At 43.6% G+C, this 20,551-nt stretch overlaps 2 protein-coding genes across 9 annotated transcripts in view; both read left to right on the forward strand.

Annotated features, from left to right (window-relative positions):
* The first annotated feature begins 3,696 nt into the window (after nucleotides 1-3,696).
* Nucleotides 3,697-20,402, forward strand: APOBEC1 (apolipoprotein B mRNA editing enzyme catalytic subunit 1). Of its 4 annotated transcripts, XM_024733280.1 has the most exons (6): nucleotides 3,697-3,718; nucleotides 4,005-4,113; nucleotides 8,246-8,273; nucleotides 10,094-10,491; nucleotides 11,211-11,329; nucleotides 11,776-12,120. In XM_024733280.1, exons 2-6 carry the CDS (start codon nucleotides 4,098-4,100, stop codon nucleotides 11,920-11,922), a joined length of 708 nt encoding a protein of 235 aa, XP_024589048.1. In that variant the 5' UTR covers nucleotides 3,697-3,718; nucleotides 4,005-4,097; the 3' UTR covers nucleotides 11,923-12,120. The 4 variants fall into 4 exon arrangements, with proteins under 4 accessions (XP_024589048.1, XP_024589050.1, XP_024589047.1 ...); XM_024733282.1 differs by lacking the exons at nucleotides 3,697-3,718; nucleotides 11,776-12,120 and adding an exon at nucleotides 19,733-20,402 and having other exon boundaries at nucleotides 3,747-4,113; XM_024733279.1 differs by lacking the exon at nucleotides 3,697-3,718 and having other exon boundaries at nucleotides 3,752-4,113.
* RIMKLB (ribosomal modification protein rimK like family member B) overlaps nucleotides 19,745-20,551 on the forward strand; it is a 150,562-nt gene continuing 149,755 nt past the window's right edge. For 3 of the 5 annotated variants that reach the window (XM_024733277.1, XM_024733271.1, XM_024733276.1), the window contains exon 1: nucleotides 19,750-19,825. The gene's annotated coding sequence lies outside the window, so the exon portion shown is untranslated. Of the gene's footprint in view, nucleotides 19,826-20,551 lie in introns of all 5 variants that reach the window. The other 2 variants (XM_024733275.1, XM_024733274.1) reach the window with 2 other exon arrangements.

The raw sequence follows: 20,551 nt of genomic DNA on the forward strand, positions 1-20,551 counted from the left end.
CGCGGCATGTGGTATCTTCCCGGACCGGGGCACGAACCCGTGTCCCCTGCATCGGCAGGCGGACTCTCAACCACTGCGCCACCAGGGAAGCCCGGAATGTTTACTTTTAAGGAGTCGTCTTGTTGCTAGGAGAATGTTGCTGTCTATGGTTGAGCTGCTGATGGGGGAGGTTTGGTCAATGCATAATGTGGATACACAATGCACAGTGGGGCAAGAGGGAAGGCCAAAGGGCAGAGAAGAAATTTTATGTTTAAATTTTTCTTGTCTCGTCATAAATATGAATTTTATTTCACAAAAGCAAACATAAAAGCTTACACATTATATGATTCCATTTGTATGATATATAGAACAGTCTAAACTAATCTTTAGTGACAGAAATATCAGTGGTTGCCTATAGGACTGGGAGTTGGAGGAATGACTGCAAACAGACACAGGGGAATTTTCTGGGTGATGAGAAGCTTAAATATCTTGATTGTGGAGCAGATACAAAGGTATATGTATGCATTTAAAAAATGCATAACAGGAACAGGACACAGATCTAAACTGAATAGTAACATTTTATAGTTGATTATCTTTGACCTCTCTTACACATGATGAATGCATTACAGTCTATCACATGTGTTAATTCTGAATTTCCTAAAATAATACAGAAGATGGATCAAGCATTCAGTAGGAGTTCTAGTAGAAACTAACTCAAATTATATACCGCCTTACCTGTTACGTATGTGCCTCTCCCGAGTCTGTCTTGCTGTATTAGTTTCCTATTGCTACTGTAACAAATGACTGCAAACTTAGCGGTGTAAAACAATGTAACTTATCTATCTCACAGCTCTGGAAATCAGAAGCACAAAATAGGGTATCACTGGGCTAAAATCAAGGTGTCAAAAGGGCACCATTCTTCTAGGAGACTCTAGGGAAGAATCATTTCCTTGCCTTGTCCAGCTTTTAGAGGCTGTCCTCATTCCTCGACTCACGGCCCTCTTCAGCCAATAACCACATCATACATCTTCTCTTTTTTCTTTTCTCCCCCCCCCACCCCGACACATCTTTTTCACATGTCCTTTTCTGACTCTTGCCGGGAGCCACATGGGAAGTGCCTTTGAGTCTCAGCATGGACGAGACCCATAGTGCCAAGCAAAGCTGGTGCTGTCAGGTGTAAATATGGAAAAGCAAAGTTCTCGTTTGCAAAGCTTCCTGCCTCCTGGTGGCTGGTGCCGTCTAATTGGTCTCTCTTGCCCAGTGCTGTAAGCTGGGCCCTCTCTGGAGGAGAAACCTGGGTTCCCGGAGACATGTGATCAGAACCGGGGCCCCGCCAGTTGGCGAAGGAATCCCAGGGCAGGTGCTGGGCGTGGAGGCCACGGGGGCATAGGCTACCAAGGTGACAGAGAACTGACCTTCTCTGGGGGCGCTGCACCTCGCTCACTCGCACACCTCACATCTCCCTGCTTGGCCCCGGAGGATGGCTGGTTAGCCAGAGACGGGTAAGATTCCTCAGGGAAGGAACAACCTAAGACAGGCACAGTCGCAGAGGGGCCATCAGGAGAGAACTTGGGGGCCAACAGAGGTGGGGCATAGACCCTCACCCCCCCAACTTTGCAGGAGCCTGAGCCCTCACCCCTTTTGAGAGAGGTCTCTTGTCCCCGTGGCTGCTTTGCTTCCCACGCCCAGCCCAGATAGGAACCCAGGTAGCAGACCAGAGACCTGGCCAATGGCAACTGCTCTTCCACCGCAGCAGGGCTTTGTTTCCCATTTCCTCCGTGAACCAAAGCTTTCCTCTGTGTGGCTCCCCTTGTCTTCCCCTGCTTTTGCCTAAGGTGATTTTTATAGGATTGCTATTGGTGTTGGGAAAAATGTATAGTTTTAATGCAGGGGTTTAGGAAAGACCCCAATTTAGGGTAAAAACCAAGAGAAGAATTGTAACTACTTTGGCTTCTTTAATGATTATATTTGTTGGGAAAATACCTGGGTATGATGGCGAGTTTTTATGCAACAGTGAGTTTAATCAATGAGTTTATGGTACAATGCCCGCTCCCATAGTTTTTTAGAAGTACAAAAATAATGTGTATTGTTTTGATTATTATGGTAGGGTTGGGAAATTTGTAGATGAAATGTTATCTGAATATTGTTAATTATTAATAGAATTATATGTTTAAGTTTATGGCTTGATCAAGCAGAACGTACAAGTACAAGAACACTTCAATCTCCTAAGAAGAACAAACAGAGTTCCTGATTTAGATGTGACCAACATATGACTAACCACGGGAGAAGAAAGAGACTTTGGGCGATGGGAAAATTACCTAACCTATTTTAATCAATGTGCTGATGTAAATTACCTTTGTTTTGTGGCCTATGTGGGAAAGTTTTTGACGTGGGAATGAGGATGTTAAATTTGAAAATGAGATCACTTTATAGTATAAAAGCTTTTGAAATCTTGAAAATAAATTTGTCAGATCCTTGCATCCAAGAAGAGGTGTACTGAGTTCTGTCCACGCCGACTCCGTCTTCTCCTTTGGGTGAATCCTGTTCAGCTGGGGCTGGTCCTCGGCAGACTCTGACTCTGCCTCCCTTTTATAAGGGTCTTTGAGACTAGATTGAGACCAGCCAGATGATCCAGGATAGTCTTCTCACCTCAAGATTCTTAACTTAATCACATCTATCACATCTGCACAGTCCATTATGCTATTGTAAGGTAACATATTTATAGGTTCCAGGGATTAGAAGGTGGACACCTTTGGGGGGCCATTATTTTACCCACCACACATGCCTCACTGAAACACTTGGTTTCTGAAGGACCTTTTTATTTTAAAATAAATTTGTCTATCTATTTATTTTTGGCTGCGTTGGGTCTTCGTTGCTGCGCGCAGGCTTTCTCTAGTTGCAGTGAGCAGAGGCTACTCTTCGTTGCGGTGCGTGGGCTTCTCATTGCGGTGGCTTCTCTTGTTGCAGAGCACAGGCTCTAGGCACACGGGCTTCAGTAGCTGTGGCGCAGAAGTTGTGGCGCAGCAGTTGTGGCACACGGGCTTAGTTACTCCGCGGCATGTGGGATCTTCCTGGACCAGGGCTCGAACCCACGTCCCCTGAATTGGTAGGCAGATTCTTAACCACTATGCCACCAGGGAAGTCCCTGAAGGACCTTTACTTATGATGAGGCACTTCTGTCCCTTCTTCAAAAGTATCACCTGCCACTCCAAACAACTGCTTCATCTTGTCCAGGCTCCAGCTTCATTTCATGATTAAGGAGAGTCTTATATTTAGGGATCATGTGTAGGGTTCGTTGAATTTGAGACTCAGAGTTCAGGGGCTCTAGATTTGAGACCCTAGAGGGAGACTTAGGTCTTGAGAGTGACCTCAGTTCTGGGAGTGTGTGTGCTCAAACCCAGAGGAGATTGACTCAGGGTTCAGGCAACAGGAGACAATGGCAATAGGGAGTATAGTATTCATTTTCTCAAGGAAGAAAAAAAGCGGAAGTGGACTGGGCTTAATGTTAACCTTAGCTTCAAGAGGCAAGAGGAATCAGCTGAAACTTGTACACTAATTATCTGACTCAGAGACCAAAGTCCTTTTGCTTTCGTTTCTCATAGCGCCCCTCCCCTTTCCGACAGAATCTAGGGTGAAGAGAAAAATAAGAGGAAGTTAGAAATAAAGGAATAACAGCTAAAGGGCAAGGCCTCACTGTCTTCACCAGGCAACAATGAAAACATTCACGTCATGGAAACAGGCCAGTTCTCTCTTCCCTTTCTTCTTCCTCTTTTTTTTCCAGTAAAGAATGATGGGTCAGTCTTGCTTTAACTTTTAAGGGAAGTGTTCCTACATTCTGAGTTATCACGCAAGAACTTTGAAATTTGGATGTTCTCAATGAATTATGCTACAGAATTAACTATCTGCATTGTACGCTTTCTTATCAACCTCCAGCAACTTCCCTCTTCACCTGCTACCTGTCTGTGCAGTCTAGATACCCAGTATCTGCCTGAGACACAGGAGTGAGTCATCCTCTGCCCAAACAGGTGGCAGTGGTCACACCTACAGAAACAGCGTGAGGCAGGTTGCTGGCGGCACGATATATAGCTCCAGGGGAAAAAGTCCAGTGACAGAGCAGCATGGCTTCTGACAGAGGTAAAATGGCAGGGGGCCTGAAAGCTACATGTTCTTGAAAAATGCGAAAACTCTGTGTGTGTGCTTGTGTGTGTGTGTGTGTGTGCGTGCGTGCGTGTATATGTGTCCTGCTTCTGTTTGTATCCTTGGACATTTTCCAGCTTTCCTATTTATTAATATATGAATATTCTTAAACAGGATGTATTATTATCGTTGTTGTCATTATTATTAATACCAACTGTTCACATCCAAAAATGATTTTGATCAGATGGCACTAAAGCAATGCTTGTTTCACCATAATAAAAAATTGAGTGAAAGAAATACAACTGTTAAATAAAAGTTTACAATGACAGCAGACGTGATAGCACAAGGGCAAGTTAATGGATAATTTAAGGTTCCGTTACTTAACGTTAGAAAACTTCGTGGGAGAGGAAAAACACTCAGGTTGTGGAAGGTGATGATTTTCAGATGAGGTGGGATTTGAACTGGATCCTGAAAGGGCAGAATTTGAATTGGCAAAGAGGAGGAGATTCCAGGTTGATTGACACTGAGAGTTTAAGAGAATTTACAAAGATTGTGTGTGGAATATAAAGAATAAGTTGGTTAAGATAGAGAAGAGTTTTTGGAAACAATCTGCAGTGAGATTAGGAAGCAAATTTGTTTGTTCGTTTTTAATAAATGTATGTATCTTTGGCTGCATTGGGTCTTCGTTACGGTGCACAGGCTTCTCATTCTGCTGCCTTCTTGACTGAAAGCAGAAAAGACAGGAAAAAAGGAAGCCAGTGAAAAGACTGCTGCAAGAGTGTGGGCATCACGTGATAAGACAAAATGCAGGTGTCAGTCTTAGGTTTCAAGAAACAATATTTTTTCTCCATTATATTTTCCCTCTATTAAAATTCTCTTGTGACTGGTATTTTGGGAAAAAGTGCAAAGACTTTATTTAATTGAAATATCTGGGTAATTTCCCTTGAAGGTGGTATGTTTTATCCCTCAAACCACCCCAAGTCATGTACCTAGTGTTCTTGCCTGGCACCACATGTGTAGATGCTGAGAATGTATCTCAATCTCTCTTTCTGAAGTCCTCACTGCTGGTTCACCTCCTCATACAGGTATGGCCTCTGTTTCTACAAGGCCCTCGCTGAGTAGACCAGCTGGTTCAAAGGCCCCAATTTGTTTTTTTTTTTTTTTTTGTTTTGTTTTGTTTATTTACTTATTTATATTTGACTGCGTTGGGTTTTCGTTGCTGCGCGCAGGCTTTCTCTAGTTGCTGCAAGCAGGGGCTACTCTTCGTTGCGGTGCGCAGGCTTCTCATTGGGGTGGCTTCTCTTGCTGTGGAGCACGGGCTCTAGGCGCGCAGGCTTCAGTAGTTGTGGCACGCGGGCTCAGTAGTTGTGGCTCACGGGCTCTAGGCGCGCAGGCTTCAGTAGTTGTGGCGCACGGGCTTAGTTGCTCCGCGGCATGTGGGATCTTCCTGGACCAGGGCTCAAACCTGTGTCCCCTGCCTTGGCAGGTGGATTCTTGACCACTGCGCCACCAGGGAAGTCCCTTGATGGGGACCATTTCTAAAGTCTTTATTGAATTTGTTACAATATTGCTTCTGTTTTATGTTTTGTGTTTTTTTGGCCACAAGGCATGTGGGATCTTAGGCTCCCTGACCAGGGATAGAACTCTCACCCCCTGCATTGGAAGGCAAAGTCTTAACCACTGGACCGCCAGGGAAGTCCCAAAGGCCCCAGTCTGAAGTAAGGTCTGAGAAGTGCCCATTCCAAGGTGTTAGCCATCCGCTTTCTCCTCCATCTCATGTCAGATTCCCTGCATATTCTTCTAAGGATGAGAAGTTTATTCTTCATGTTACACTTAGAATTGTATTTACTGACTCTGTCCTCTTTCCTATATATCTTGCTGATTTATCTTTTTGGTCTCACACACCAACTAGAACCATTTTCCACCTACAGGAAAGTGTGCCATACACAGTCTCTCTCCATTTAGTACAAATGCACAAATAGACATGACACACACACACACACACACACACACACGCACACACATTGTTTAGGAAGAAAATCTTTTCCTCTACCCTCTTAGATTTTGTTCTGGGAGGGGGCACTGAAAATTAAACCGACAAAAAAAAAAAATTAAACCGACAAAAGACAGATTAGCAAAAAAAAAAAAAAAAAAAAAAAAAAAAAAAAAGACAAAATTACACAGAGGAATTCACAAAAATGTGACTCAAGGACTTTGGTTAGAATTAAGATGGCTTATATACCATCTTTTTTTTTTTCTTTTTTTTTTTTCGGTACGCGGACCCCTCACCGCTGTGGCCTCTCCCGTTGCGGAGCACAGGCTCCGGACGCGCAGGCCCAGCGGCCATGGCTCACGGGCCCAGCCGCTCTGCGGCATGTGGGATCTTCCCGGACCGGGGCACGAACCCGTGTTCCCTGCATCGGCAGGCGGACTCTCAACCACTGAGCCACCAGGGAAGCCCCTATATACCATCTTAATAGAGGAAGTGGAGAGGGAGAAGAACACTAATGGGAAAACAAATGACTTTTAGGAAAGATAGACGGGCCGTTAGGAGAATAGATGGAGACAGACTAGTTCGTGACAATGTCTGAGTGGGTGTCTCAATTGGTAAGAGTCAATCTCCCCTGGTTGCCCCAAAGAACGGGATTTATGACAACTGATTTCTTTTGAGTTCTTTTGGGAGGCTCTGCCTGTAGGAAAATAAGGGATTGTGGATTGGGGGGGTCGTGGAGGGGAGTTTATTTTCAAATGTCTTCAGACCAAAATAATTGTTATGCTTCAGTGACACAATCTGGACCCCTCACCACACACACACACACACACACACACACACAGCCTTGGCATCTTCTGTTTTGAAGGTCTTGTGGTTCAAAAACTGCTCCTCAGAGATAAGTTTGGCTGGGAGACAGGGCAGGCACTTCACCCTCAGAGGGAGCAGTGAATTTTGTGTCTCTCTTTGACCCACCGAGAAGGGGTATCAGGTGGGAACCTTATACTCAGTGTCTCAAGCTTCATGGACATCTGAGCTCATTCCAGTTTTTGATATTACAAATAAAGCTGATATGAACATTTGTGTACAGGCTTTTGTGTGAACCTAAGTCTTCCTATCTCTGAGACACGTGCCCAGCAGGGCAATTGCTGGGTTGTACGGTAGTTGCATTTTTAGATTTTTTTCTAAGAAGCTGCAAACTGTTTCCCAGAGTGGCTATGCCAATTTATATTCCCACCAGCAACGTATGAGCGATCCAGTACCTCTAGCATAGTATTGTTAATAATCCATAGCGGATAGTGGTGCATTTCATTCATTTGTTCAATAAGTATCTATTGCTAACCAACATGTTTCAGGCAGTGTGATAGGGTCTGAAACAAGATATGTATAATCCATATCTCACATAATTTACACGTATTACTATAGACATTTAATTAGGCAATCATAATATAACATGATCATTGCTATGAGGAAGGAAGTACAGGATTCTATGGGGGCACGTAATTTACACCTAAGGTCCTCTGAAGGGTGACTTTCCCCCTTTCTTTTTTTTTTTTTTTTTTTTTTTGCGGTACGTGGGCCTCTCACTGTTGTGGCCTCTCCCGTTGCGGAGCACAGGCTCCGGACAGGCAGGCTCAGCGGCCATGGCTCACGGGCCCAGCCGCTCCGCATTATGTGGGATCTTCCTGGACCGGGGCATGAACCCGTGTCCCCTGCATCAGCAGGCGGACTCTCAACCACTGCGCCACCGGGGAAGCCCTCCCCCTTTCTTTTTGGAGCCTTAAAGAGGATTACCTGGTTTGATATTGGGCAAGTAAATTTCAGCAGAGCCCTTAAAAATCTTGCTTTTCTTGATGCAATGACCTTGTCCAATGCAATTAATCCAGGAGAGATTTTTTTTTTTTTTTTGCCCACATGGCTTGAGGGATCTTAGTTCCCCAACCAGTGATCCAACCCTCACCGCCTGCAGTGGAAACAAGTGGGGAGTCTTAACCACGGGACCGCCAGGGAAGTCCCAGGAGAAAATCTTTTAACTGCATTTTCTGATATGGTTTGTGGGTTTGAGGAATAGAGCGTTTTTTCTTAGTAATTCAATTTGTATATGGCTGTTATCTGACATGATCATCTGTTGGTCAACAGGTCCTTCAGCTGGAGATGCTACCTCGAGGTAAGAATTATACTATCATAGTGCACATTTAATTCAACCAAGAATAGATGGATATTTAAGAGATGGAGGACTATAGCTTTCCTTATTGTTCCTTACTTATTCCACGCTCCCATTCTTTCTTTTGCTTTTTCTCTCTCTATCCTCTATGAGTATTATTGCTTTCTATATCTTTGCTCCTATGGCTTTTGGTTTCTGTTGAAAAAAATTACCTTCCAGCTTTGTTCTGTTATCGTCTTACTATTGTTCTTCTCTCTTTAAATCACAGGTTTTCATAGGCATTAGTGAAAAGTCCAGTGAACTCATTTGTCACTTTGATTTCATCTTCTTATTCTATACTCTATGCCCATTTTCTAGACTTTTTTTTTTTTTTGGCCACATCACCTGGCTTGCGGGGATCTAAGTCCCCTGACCAGAGATTGAACCCAGCTCCCTAGTAGTGGAAGCGTGGAGTCCTAACTACTGGACCACCAGGGAATTCCCTACACCTATTTTTTTTCTTTTTTTGAAGCTCCAGGAGAGCAGAGATTGGTTTTATTTTGTTCATGGCTGTATCCCCAGGTTTTAGAACACATAGCAGAGCACATACTAGATTCTCAATAAATGTTTGTAGAATGATGGACATAATAAATGAACATTTTGTACAGTTTTCATAAAAAACCAAAAACAAGTAAAGGCATCTGGGGAGGCTGGGTCTTGCCTCCCTGGCACCTAGACCTATTTTTATAACAGGGAGACTTTTGTCAGGGAGCATATTATCTCGTGATGGGTGGGCGGAAGGATTGATTTACATAATAAATGAAGTGATTCTTTAGGACTGAGTGGAAAATATGATGATGTAATAAACTTATGACTCAACCATATTGCAAGGAAGAGTCCTCAGAATAATTCTGAGTCACAGCTTTGACCCACAATGAGGGTGCGTATCTAAAGATGCCCTTGAGAGAAATTTGAATTTATTTCTTTTGAGGAAATAGTATACAGAATTAAATGTGGACGAAGCCTGAGGTTAAATTAGTCTCTTCTCAGAGTTGGGAATAGAATCCTCTTGGCAATTTGAGGCTTCCACACCTGAAAAAACTCTAGCTAGAGTCCCCTGAGGAATAGTGAAGATTAATGAGTGGGACAGGTCACCTCTAAGTGTGAGATAGAAAGATTAGAGGGAATTCCCTGGTGGTCCAGGGGTTTGGACTCGGCGGTTTCACTGCCGAGGGCATGGGTCCAATCCCTGGTTGGGGAAATAAGATCCTGCAATCCACACAACATGGCCAAAAATAAATAAAGTAAAAGAAAAAGATAAAATAAAATAAGATTAGAATATAATGAGAAACGTTTAAAAGAGGAACAAGGACACACTTATACCTGAATTCAAGACCACCAAGCAATGGTATAGAGAGTGGTAACCAAATTACATGAGCTGGGAAAAATCTCTTCACTATGTTTGTGAGAGAAAATTTAATAATCCAAACGGACCTCCCCAGATAACTTTGAGATACGGAATAGAAAAAAAAAAGTTTCCTGAGATGTCATGTTTTAAATATTTATTTATTTAGGCTGTGAAGGGTCTTAGTTGCGGCACGCGGGATCTTTAGTTGGGGCATGCGGGCTCTTAGTTTCGGCATGCATGCGGGATCTAGTTCCCTGACCAGGGATCGAACCCCGGCCCCCTACATTGGGAGCACGGAGTCTTACCTGCTGGACCACCAGGGAAGTCCATGAGATGTCATGTTTTAGATCTGCCTGATCCAGAAGGAGAAGATGAAATTATTTCTAGGGTCCCTCAAATGATGACATAACAACACGGGTGATTTTTTATATTTCAGGAGAAGAATTGAACCCTGGGAATTTGAAGTCTCCTTTGACCCCCGAGAACTCTGTAAAGAGACCCGTCTGCTCTATGAAATCAAGTGGGGCAGGAGCCAGCACGTCTGGCGACACTCGGGCAAAAACACCACCAATCATGTTGAATGCAATTTTATAGAAAAATTTACTTCAGAAAGACCTTTTCACCGATCCGTCAGCTGCTGCATCACCTGGTTCTTGTCCTGGAGTCCCTGCTGGGAATGCTCCAAGGCTATTCGGGAATTTTTGAATCAGCATCCTAGAGTGACCCTGTTTATTTACGTAGCACGGCTTTTCCAGCACATGGATCCGCAAAACCGGCAAGGACTCAGAGACCTGATTCACAGTGGTGTGACTATCCAGATTATGGGACCCACAGGTGAAAACAATAAACCAGGAATCTTAAGTGTTTATTAGAGACTGTGGTGGTGGTGATATGTTTCTAGGCCAGGAGACTGATTACCCCAGACCGGAAGTCTCAGAAGTTAAAAGTCCAAAATAACAGGAGAAAGGACCAGGTCTGAAATTCATAGCAAGGAAAGCACCAAAGATATGACTCCTTTCCCCACTCCTGTCACTATGGCCTCTGTGCCATCTTCAAATGAATTGCTGAGTTCCTTTAAGGGATTCTGGAAGAGTCTAGCCCTTCTCCAGCAATAAATAGGCCAGAGAGATTTTATATATATTTAAAAAAAAAAAAAAAATTTATTTATTTATTTCTTTATGGCTGTGGTGGGTCCTCGTTGCTGTGTGCGGGCTTACTCTAGCTGCAGCGAACGGGGGCTACTCTTCATTGTGGTGCGTGGGCTTCTCGTTGCGGTGGCTTCTCTTGTTGCGGAGCACGGGCTCTAGGCGTGCCGGCTCAGTAGTTGTGGTGCATGGGCTGAGTTGCTCCGCGACATGTGGGATCTTCCCGGACCAGGGCTTGAACCCGTGTCTCCTGCATTGGCAGGAGGATTCTTAACCGCGGCACCACCAGGGAAGCCCCATAGTATTATTATTTAATAACAATAATAATAATTATTATTATTTTTAAATTGGGCTCTCTTTAACTTTCTGTTGTATGTGTTGACCGAACCAAGATTTGTGTTTCCTTAGAGTATGATTACTGCTGGAGGAATTTTGTCAACTACCCACCTGGGAAAGAAGCTCACTGGCCAAGATACCCCCCTCCGTTGATGAAGCTGTATGCACTGGAACTCCACTGCATAATTCTAGTAAGTTACTATAAGGGAAAAAGATTCTGATGCAAAAAGAAGCATCCATCTTCAAACTTCTCTCCTGTTTACGTTGACACGTACTCTTCTCACCATCACTTTGCCATTTATATTGACATTTAGTTATTTACCTGACATCTTTAGAAATGTGAGAACAAGACAATCTCTTTGTGGGAGATAAGTGGGAGAAGGGAACGGATAAACTGGTCTAAGGTATATGTGGACCCACAGGAGTTAGATTTCATCACCATCATCATTACTGCTGTTGTTACAGCACACACTGTTACACCAAATTGTACAATCCTTCTTTCCCTTATTGGTGTGTGTCATCTTATTGAAGGAATGTGTGTGTCCCACTTGTATTCTCTTGCAAGTAGTTCAGTGGTCTTTCAAATGATGTTTTGAAATGTTTGTGAAATATTACCCTAACTTCTTTTTTATTTCAGGGTCTCCCTCCCTGTTTAAATATTTCAAGAAGTCAGAATCAGCTGACCTTGTTCAGACTTATTCCTCAAAATTGCCATTACCGAATGATTCCACCCTATATCCTTTTACATACAGGGTTGATACAACTTCCTTTGACTTGGAGATGAATAGAGTATATACTGTTTCATGAACAGGAACTGATGGCCCACTAAAGAGTACCATTAGAATCGAGAAATTTTAAGTTTGCATTTCTATACACTAACAACATGTTATCTGGAAAAGAAATTTTTTTAAAAATCCCATTTATAGTAGCAATGAAAAATGATAAAATACTTAGGAATTAATTTGACCGAGGAGGTGAAAGATCTGTACACTGAAATCTACAAGAGAGATTGAAGAAGACACAAATAAATGGAAAGACATCCGATGGTCGTGGATGGAAGAAATATTGTTAAAATGTCCTTACTATACAAAGCCATCTATAAATTCAATGCAGTCCCTATCAAGATTCCAATGGTATTTTTTACAGAAATGAAAGAAAAATCCTAAATTTCATATGGAGCAACGGAAGACCCTGAATAGCCAAAGCAATCCTTATGTATCTGAAGGAAATGAAATCATTTTCTCAAAGAAATGTCTGCACTTCTGTGTCCATTGTAGCATGATTCACAATAGCCAAGACCTGAAAACAATCTAAGTGTCCACCAGCAGATGAATGGATAAAGAAGCTGTGGTATATATACATGTATACACACACAGTGGAATATTATATAGCCATAAAAAAGAAGAAAATCCTGCCCTTTGAAACAACATAGAAGAAACTTGAAGGCATTTTGCTCTTGGAAATAAGTCAGAGACAGACAAATACTATATGATCTCACTAATATGTGGTCTCTTAAAAAAATCTGACCTCATGGAAAGAGACAAGATTAGTGGTTGCCAGGGACAGGAGTGAAAGTGGTCAGAAACTTTCGGTGTTGTTTTTTGGTTTTTTTTGGCTACACCACGTGGCTTGTGGGATCTTAGTGCTCCAACTAAGGAGTAAACCCGGCACTCGGCAGTGAGAGGGCAGAGTCCTAACCACTGGACCGCCAGGGAATTCCCAGACAAACTTTCAGTTTTAAGGTGAACAAATTCTGGGGATATAAGGTACAGCATGTTGATTATGGTTTATACTGTGTTGTGCAATTGAAATTTTCTAGGAGTAGATCTTAAATGTTCTTGCCACACACGGAGGTGTAAGTCTGTGCGGTGATGAACGTGTTAACTTACCTTATTGTAGTAATCATTCTGCAATATATACATATATCAAATCATTACGTTGTACACCTTAACTTAGTTGGGCTTCCCTGGTGGTGCAGTGGTTAAGAATCCACCTGCCAATGCAGGGGACACAGGTTCGATCCCTGGTCCGGGAAGATTCCACATGCTGCGGAGCAACTAAGCCCGTGGGTCGCAACTACTGAAGCCCGCGCACCTAGAGCCCGTGCTCTGCAACAAGAGAAGCCACGACGATGAGAAGGCCACGCATCACAGCGAAGACCCAACACAGCCCAAAATAATAACAAATAAATAAATTAATTAATTTTAAAAAAAGACTTACACAATGTTATGTCTCAATTATATTCAATAATACTGGGGGGGGGGAAGAGATTAAAACAAAAGAATATAGAAATTTTCACAAATAACAGTATCACGGATAGCATTATGTACTGCTGTATCACAAATTACCCCGCTACTTTGCAGGCTTAAAACAACAATAAATATTTACTATGTCACAGTTTCTCTGGGTCAGGAATTCAGGAGTCACTTAGTGTGTTCGTGTCTCAGGATATCTCAGGACGTTGCTGCCAAGCTGTCAGCCAGGATTGCAGTAATCTCCAGCCTTGACAGAGGCTACAGAATGTGCTTCCCAGGTGGCACACACACGTGGCTGCGAGTGGGCACCCGTGGATGGTGGGAAGTCTCAGTTTTTCATCATGTAGGCCTCTGCACAGGGATGCTTAAAAGTCCTCATGACTTTGTGGCTGGCTTCTTACAGAGCAAGTGGCCTAAGACAGACCAGGGCAGAATTTGCCATGTCTTGGAATCATACACTATTTCTTCTGCAGTGTTCTTGGGTCACACTGGCCAGGTACAATTCAATGTTGGGTGGGGGGAACCACACAAGGACTTGAATCCCAGGAGATGAGAATCATCGGAGGCCATCTTTGGGTTTGACCTGTAGGGACATTTGCTGTGACTTCAGGACAAATAATTCCATGGAGCCAATTTCTCAGAAGATGCTAAAGGGAAACAAAGGACAAAGTAGCATCTAAATACAGAAAAGGGTTATTTCTCGCTCCCGTTGCAAGGCTAACGTCATTTGGGTGGAACGTTTTTGCTCTCTGTGGTTACTCAGGGACCTCATTTTCTACCATCTGGTGACTCCACCATCTCCTATGGCCTTGAAGTCCTCTGCTGAATTCTCTACACTCAGCTGGCCCACAGGAGAGAGAGACAGAGGCACACAGAGAAGGAAAGCATTAAAGCAGTGTGAAAGGGTTTTTTTTTTAGAATCAAGGACTGGAAATGGCAAACGTCACTTCTGACCTGATTCCTCTAAGCCAAAATCAGACCAGTGACCCCACCCAGCTTTAAGGGAGGCTACAAAACACAGTCCAGCCACGTGCCCCGGAAGGAGAGGAAATGGGGTTTAGTGAACACATGACGTGTCTGTACAAGGAGGAAACTAGGAAACAGAAACATTATGGCCAGGGTCAGATAGGCAATACCACGGCAGAAATGAAACTAAAAGGCGGTGTGCTGTGTTTTTTTTTTTCCTTTCCTTGGCATTCAGGATATGCTGGTAACCAAAACATGACCGCTTTTCATAATGGGCTAAGGCTGCTCAGTCATTCGCCTGGCTTGCCTTCCTGGGTTGGCATGGGGATAAGGCAGTCTTCTCTGGGAGGCATAAGTAGGGGCTGCCACCTTATTAGATGTCTGTTTGAAGACTGTCTATGCATATTTAAAAACTGCTGTGATGGGAATTCCCTGGTGGTCCAGTGGTTAGGACCCCATGGACTCTGTGCTTTTTTCTGCTGGGGCCTTGCTGCAGGGCCAAAAAAAAGAAATAAAAACAACTTTTGTGAAAACTACCATTTACTTGTTCTTATAAAAAATGGATATTAGGGAAAAAACCCTTCAAAGACAGGTTGCAGTTTCTCACATGTATTTTCTTTTATTATACAGGAAGAATAGTGCAAACCATTACTTTTTTTTTTTTTTTGCCATGTGGCATGTGAAGTCTTTGTTCCCCAACAGGGGTTGTTCCCTGACCTGCAACCCCTACATTGGAAGTGTGGAGTCTTAACCACTGGACCACCAGGGAAGTCCCACAAACCATTAATTTTTATTTTTTTTTTACATCTTTATTGGAGTATAATTGCTTTACAATGGTGTGTTAGTCTCTGCTGTATAACAAAGTGAATCAGCTATACATATACATATGTTCCCATATCTCCTCCCTCTTGCGTCTCCCTCCCCCCCACCCTCCCTATCCCACCCCTCTAGGTGGTCACAGAGCACCGAGCTGATCTCCCTGTGCTATGTGAAGACTCATTTGTTCTAGTTCTCAGGAGGCTGCGAGCCAAGTTTCATATACTACATCTGTTGCTTTGTCTCATACGGAACATATTCCTCCAAGCTCGGCACCCCAATCCCTTACCTTTTGTCATTTTATTCTTGCTTTAAAAGCTTTTACTGGGCTTCCCTGGTGGCGCAGTGGTTGAGAGTCCGCCTGCCGATGCAGGGGACACGGGTTCGTGCCCCAGTCCGGGAACATCCCACATGCCGCGGAGCGGCTGGGCCCGTGAGCCATGGCCGCTGAGCCTGCGCGTCCGGAGCCTGTGCTCCGCAGCGGGAGAGACCACAACAGTGAGAGGCCCGCGTACTGCAAAAAAAAAAAAAAAAAAAGAAATCCTTACTCGTTGTCCATGCTTTGTGGAAGTCAGGAAATTAGCCAACCATCAGAGTGGCTGGAATAAAGTTTCTTTCTTTAATAGACAAATATTCTAATTATGCTCTCTCTAGTTATGACAGTTATCCCTCTGCCATCAACAGATGAGGGAAACTTTAAGATAATTGCAGCATCCAGAAAAGTAAAGTCCCACTGAATGCAACGGGATACATAGCCACTTGAGATAATGGGAAAATTGGTATTACAACTGTCCTACAGTAAAAAAAAAAAAAAAAAAAAAAAAAAAGTAATTTGTTACTGATGCTGAAAGCTCAGCTTCTCTGTACACCAGGGCCAAATTAAATCTTGGAGAGAGAGTTTGGGGTGCAGTAGAAAAGGATAGCTTTATTATTCAATACTCTACCAGACAAAGGGGGACACAGTTGGCTCCTGCCTCGAAAGACTGTGTCCCAACTTGGAGAGGGTAGTGAGAAGTTTTTTTGGGTTTCTTTTGTTTTTTTTTGTGGTACGTGGGCCTCTCACTGTTGTGGCCTGTCCCGTAGTGGAGCACGGGCTCTGGACGCGCAGACTCAGCGGCCATGGTTCACGGGCCCAGCCGCTCCGCGGCATGTGGGATCTTCCCGGACTGGGGCACGAATCCGTATCCCCTGCATCGGCAGGCGGACTCTTATCCATTGCGCCACCAGGGAAGCCCAGTAAGAAGTTTTATAACAATATTACCCAAGGCTGGGTTGCTGACAAGATGAGGGTGTGTGCAGGGTTTCAGGTGGTCGGGTCTCCTAATCTTGATGAGCTTCTCTGGTTCCTTTAATCTCGCCTCAGGTGGTTTCTTGCCTGTTCTCCCTTGATTAGCAACTGTTTGAATCCACCCTTTGGAGCTCAGCATAGGTCGTGGAGGCTGGAGTCTTGCCTACAAGAAATCGGGGGCCAAAAAAAGAGGCTCCATGCCTGGGAGCCTCACAGGGCCCCACTCGGTTTCATTACCCGCCACAATCAAAAATCTAACTCCATTCTCAAAATCTAACTTCCAAATGGCCCTACTTACCTCTTTTAGATTTTTCAGTACCTTGTAGATTTTCTGCTTTATTTGCTTGGTTTGAATTCCATAGAATTTAGAACCAAAAAATGTGATTTTACAGACTGAAGGTGAGCAAAGTCCTAGTGTCCAGCTTTCTACATGAAAAAAGACCCACACTGATGCACATCAGCCACGTGGAATTTCAACAAATGTTTAAAAAGAGAATCCTAACAGCTTGGGGGTGAGGCAGGGGGTGTTACGTGCAAAAGATAAGAAGATTATTGTCAGTCTTCTCAAGATCAGCACTGAAATCTAGAAGAAGCTTGACCCATACTTTTAAAATTCTGAAGATAAAATGTTTCTCAGCTGACTTCTACAGTCGGCCAAGCTATCTAGAGTAAGTTGTGAATAAAGACGTTTTTCAACATGCAATGTATCCAAAAAAATCATTTCCCATGCTTTCTCAGGAAGCCACTGGAGGATTCAGTACATCAGAATGAGGGACTAAACCATAAAAAGAGAGTGCTTGGAATTCAGGACACAAGTAATTCAACACAGAAGAGAAGAGAAAAAAAATTCCCAGGATGATAGTGAAGGGAGATCCCAGGGTAACAGAAAGTAATTAGTTTGGAGAAAGAGGATAAAGAGATCCAGAAGAATGTATCCAAGAAAAAAAAGGGAAATTCCAGTTTTCCTACATCCTTGCCAACACTGGATAATGAAAAAACACAGTCCTCTGTGTCTTTCCTTTACTCTCACCCTGCTTTGCTACTTCACTTTTGACACCAACTGTGTGGGTTTTCCACACATAAAGCAATTCTTTGATTCTCAATTCCGATACTATCTTGGGTCAGATCCCGCTGGTTAAGGACTCAGTCCCGCGAGACTGCCCCCACCTCGGATGCCAATTGAAAGTCCAGGTTGTTACCTATGTTTCTGACCAACTGGGTATAAATTGGAGGTTCCCTTGACCCACTCCTGGGGTTTGATTAATTTGCTAGAGCAACTCACAGTATTCAGGAAGTCAGTTGACTTACTAGATATCTGGCTTATTATGAAGGATATTAAAGGATACAAATGCTGGGACTTCCTGGTGGTCCAGTGGTTAAGAATCCTCGTTTCCACTGCAGGGGGCACAGGTTTCACCCCTGGTCCTGGAACTAAGATCTCGCATGCCCTATGGCGCGGCCCACCCCCCAAAAAAGGGACACAAATGAACAGCCAGTTGAAGAGATACATACGGCAAGACCTGGAAGGGTCCTGAACAAAGAAGCTTCTGTCCTGGTGGAGTTTGGGGTGCACTACCCTCCAGGAATATGGTTACTCTCTGGCTCACCGATATGAAAGCTCTCAGAAACCCCACCTTTTGAGTTTTTATGAAGGCATCATTACATAGGCATGATTGGCCATTGGTGATTGAACTCAGTTTTCTCCATCTTCTCTCCCCCAAGGTCAGGGGCTGAACTGAAAGTTCCAGCCTTCTAATCGCTTGTTGATATTCCTGGCAGCCAGACTTCACCTTTATGTTACCTCGGGGGGATTCCAAAAGTCACCTCATAAACATAACAAAAGACACTTACTGTGCCCAACATTTAGGAATTTCCAAGGGAGCTTTGTGCCGCCAACAGGATGAAGACCAAATATCTATTTCTTATTATAAATCACAATGTCACATAGGTATGAGCAGTCTGTTAAATCTTTGACAATCTGATGGATGAACAATGGTACTTTAATTTCTAATTCTTTAATTTGTGGTATTTGGCATTTTGTATGTGGGTATTCATTGACTGGGAATTATGTTTTCCTGTTGCGGAGGAAGAAATTTCCCTCTACCCTTCTAGTTCTTCTGGATGGTCTAAGAATTGATGTGACATGATATAGATAACAGGAGAAAATCAAACAAAAGTTTGATAACATGTGTACATGGGAGAGACCCAGAAAAACTGAGTAACTCACCCAAATGGCTGAAGCCCTGACCTTAAATACCATCTTCAGCTAAAGACAAAAGAAGAGGCTGTGGGTAGTGATTTGGGACCTCAGAGGGGAGGAACGCAATTCACAAGGAAATGGAAAAGTGAATGGCAAACAGATGTTTGCTGGGCTGTGCAGAGACAATGGGACCCAGAGTGGACTCTGATCTCCAGGCCCTGCCGAGTTTCCCCACCACACTCAGTCCATAGTCTTTGCAGAGCTCTCTGGTGACAGCTCTGTTCTGGGAACTGGCCCTTTATCTAAATTTTTTAGGCAGCTAAGGGGGAAGGTCAAATTTTCTCCTTGAGTCTTTTGGGCCTTGATTGTTTTCAGCTTGAAATAACCCACATGCCAAAGAGATGTTTTAGGGTGGCAAATTTTGCTCCCCTTCAATCCTTTGCCCTTTTTTTCTATTGGTTTGTCTTCTCTCCTCTATTAATTTGTGAGAGAGATTGGTACATTAGAGGAAACGTCCATTTCTCTCATATGTATTTTTCCCAGTCTTTTGACTTTATTGAAACGGAGCCAGACTCTGTGGGGCCCTCCTAGGTACAAAAGCCCCTCTGTGTCCCATGGTTTCTTGTTTGTTAGAAAAAAGCTTTAGACTCCTAGGCCTCCCCTGAGGCCTAACAGTTTCTAATTAGGGAGGTGAGGGAATGCAGAAACTCAGGAAAAGCAGTCCAGAAGCAATAGTGCAGCAATAAAAGAGTCTGAGTTCCTCTCAAGGGATGTATATAACAATCTGATGCATATCTTTGAATTGCTCTGCAGAAAGTAAGACCCCAGCCCAGGTGGAGGATGGTGACTGCATGCCAACCACAAACATGTAGACGCCAGACTGGTTGGAACCAGAAGGTCAATGATTAAGATTTCTGAAACACCACCCTGTTACCTCACCAGCAACCAATCAGAAAAAAGTCATGCCCTCTGCAACCCTCACCCCAAATGTCACCTTTCAAAACCATTCCCTGAAAGCCATCTGGGAGTTCAGTTCTTTTGAGGATGAGCTACCTGTTCTCCTTCCTAGGTGCCCTGAAGTAAATGCGGTACTTTCCCTCACCACGTCCCCGTGTCAGTAAATGGGCTTTGCAGGGAGGCCGGCAGATCCAAGTTCGATGGGGTAATGTTATGACTTTTTTTCTTAATTTAAAATTTTATATAGGCAAAGGCAAACTTTGTAGTTTCTACGGCATGCTGATAAGGATAATTTGTATATCGGGACTGGGATGTTATGAATTATGATGTGAATTATAATAAGGAATATGTATTTGGGCTTTGTCCTGTTTTTTACGACTGAGCTGCTAAAACTCTTGGAATTTCCTAAGTGAAGAGAGAGAGAAGGTGTTTTGCTATGTTCACGAGGCAACTTTTGGAATGCCCTTATGTTGCCTAAGGATAGGGCCGATTGCCAAGGGAGATAACCCTGTGTTTGTAGGGTTGGAACTTTCTCTTCCACCCTTGGACCTTCTAGGAGGGGAGGGGGGACCAATGGCAAAAGATTTAGTCAATCACGCCTGTGTAATGAAGTCCTGTAATAAAAATCCAGGACAGTGTTTGGAAAGCTTCCAGGTTGGTGGAGATGTGGGGAGAGGGTGGCGCTGGGAGAAGGCATGGGCACGCCATATGCTTTCTCCAGACCTTGCGTTATGCATTTCCTTTATCTGTTTTTTCCTGGTTTATATAATAAACCGGCAATCTACTAAGTAAAACGTTTCTCTGAGTTCTGTGAGCTGCTCTAGCAAATTAATCGAACCTGAGAAGCGGGTTGTGGAACCTTTTTTTTTGGCTGCACCGTGCAGCTTGTGAGATCTTAGTTCCCCGACCAGGGAGCGAACCTGTGCCCCTG

Source organism: Neophocaena asiaeorientalis, unplaced genomic scaffold, assembly GCF_003031525.2.
Source record: "Neophocaena asiaeorientalis asiaeorientalis breed wild unplaced genomic scaffold, Neophocaena_asiaeorientalis_V1.1 scaffold150, whole genome shotgun sequence".
Taxonomy (NCBI): Eukaryota; Metazoa; Chordata; class Mammalia; order Artiodactyla; family Phocoenidae; genus Neophocaena; species Neophocaena asiaeorientalis.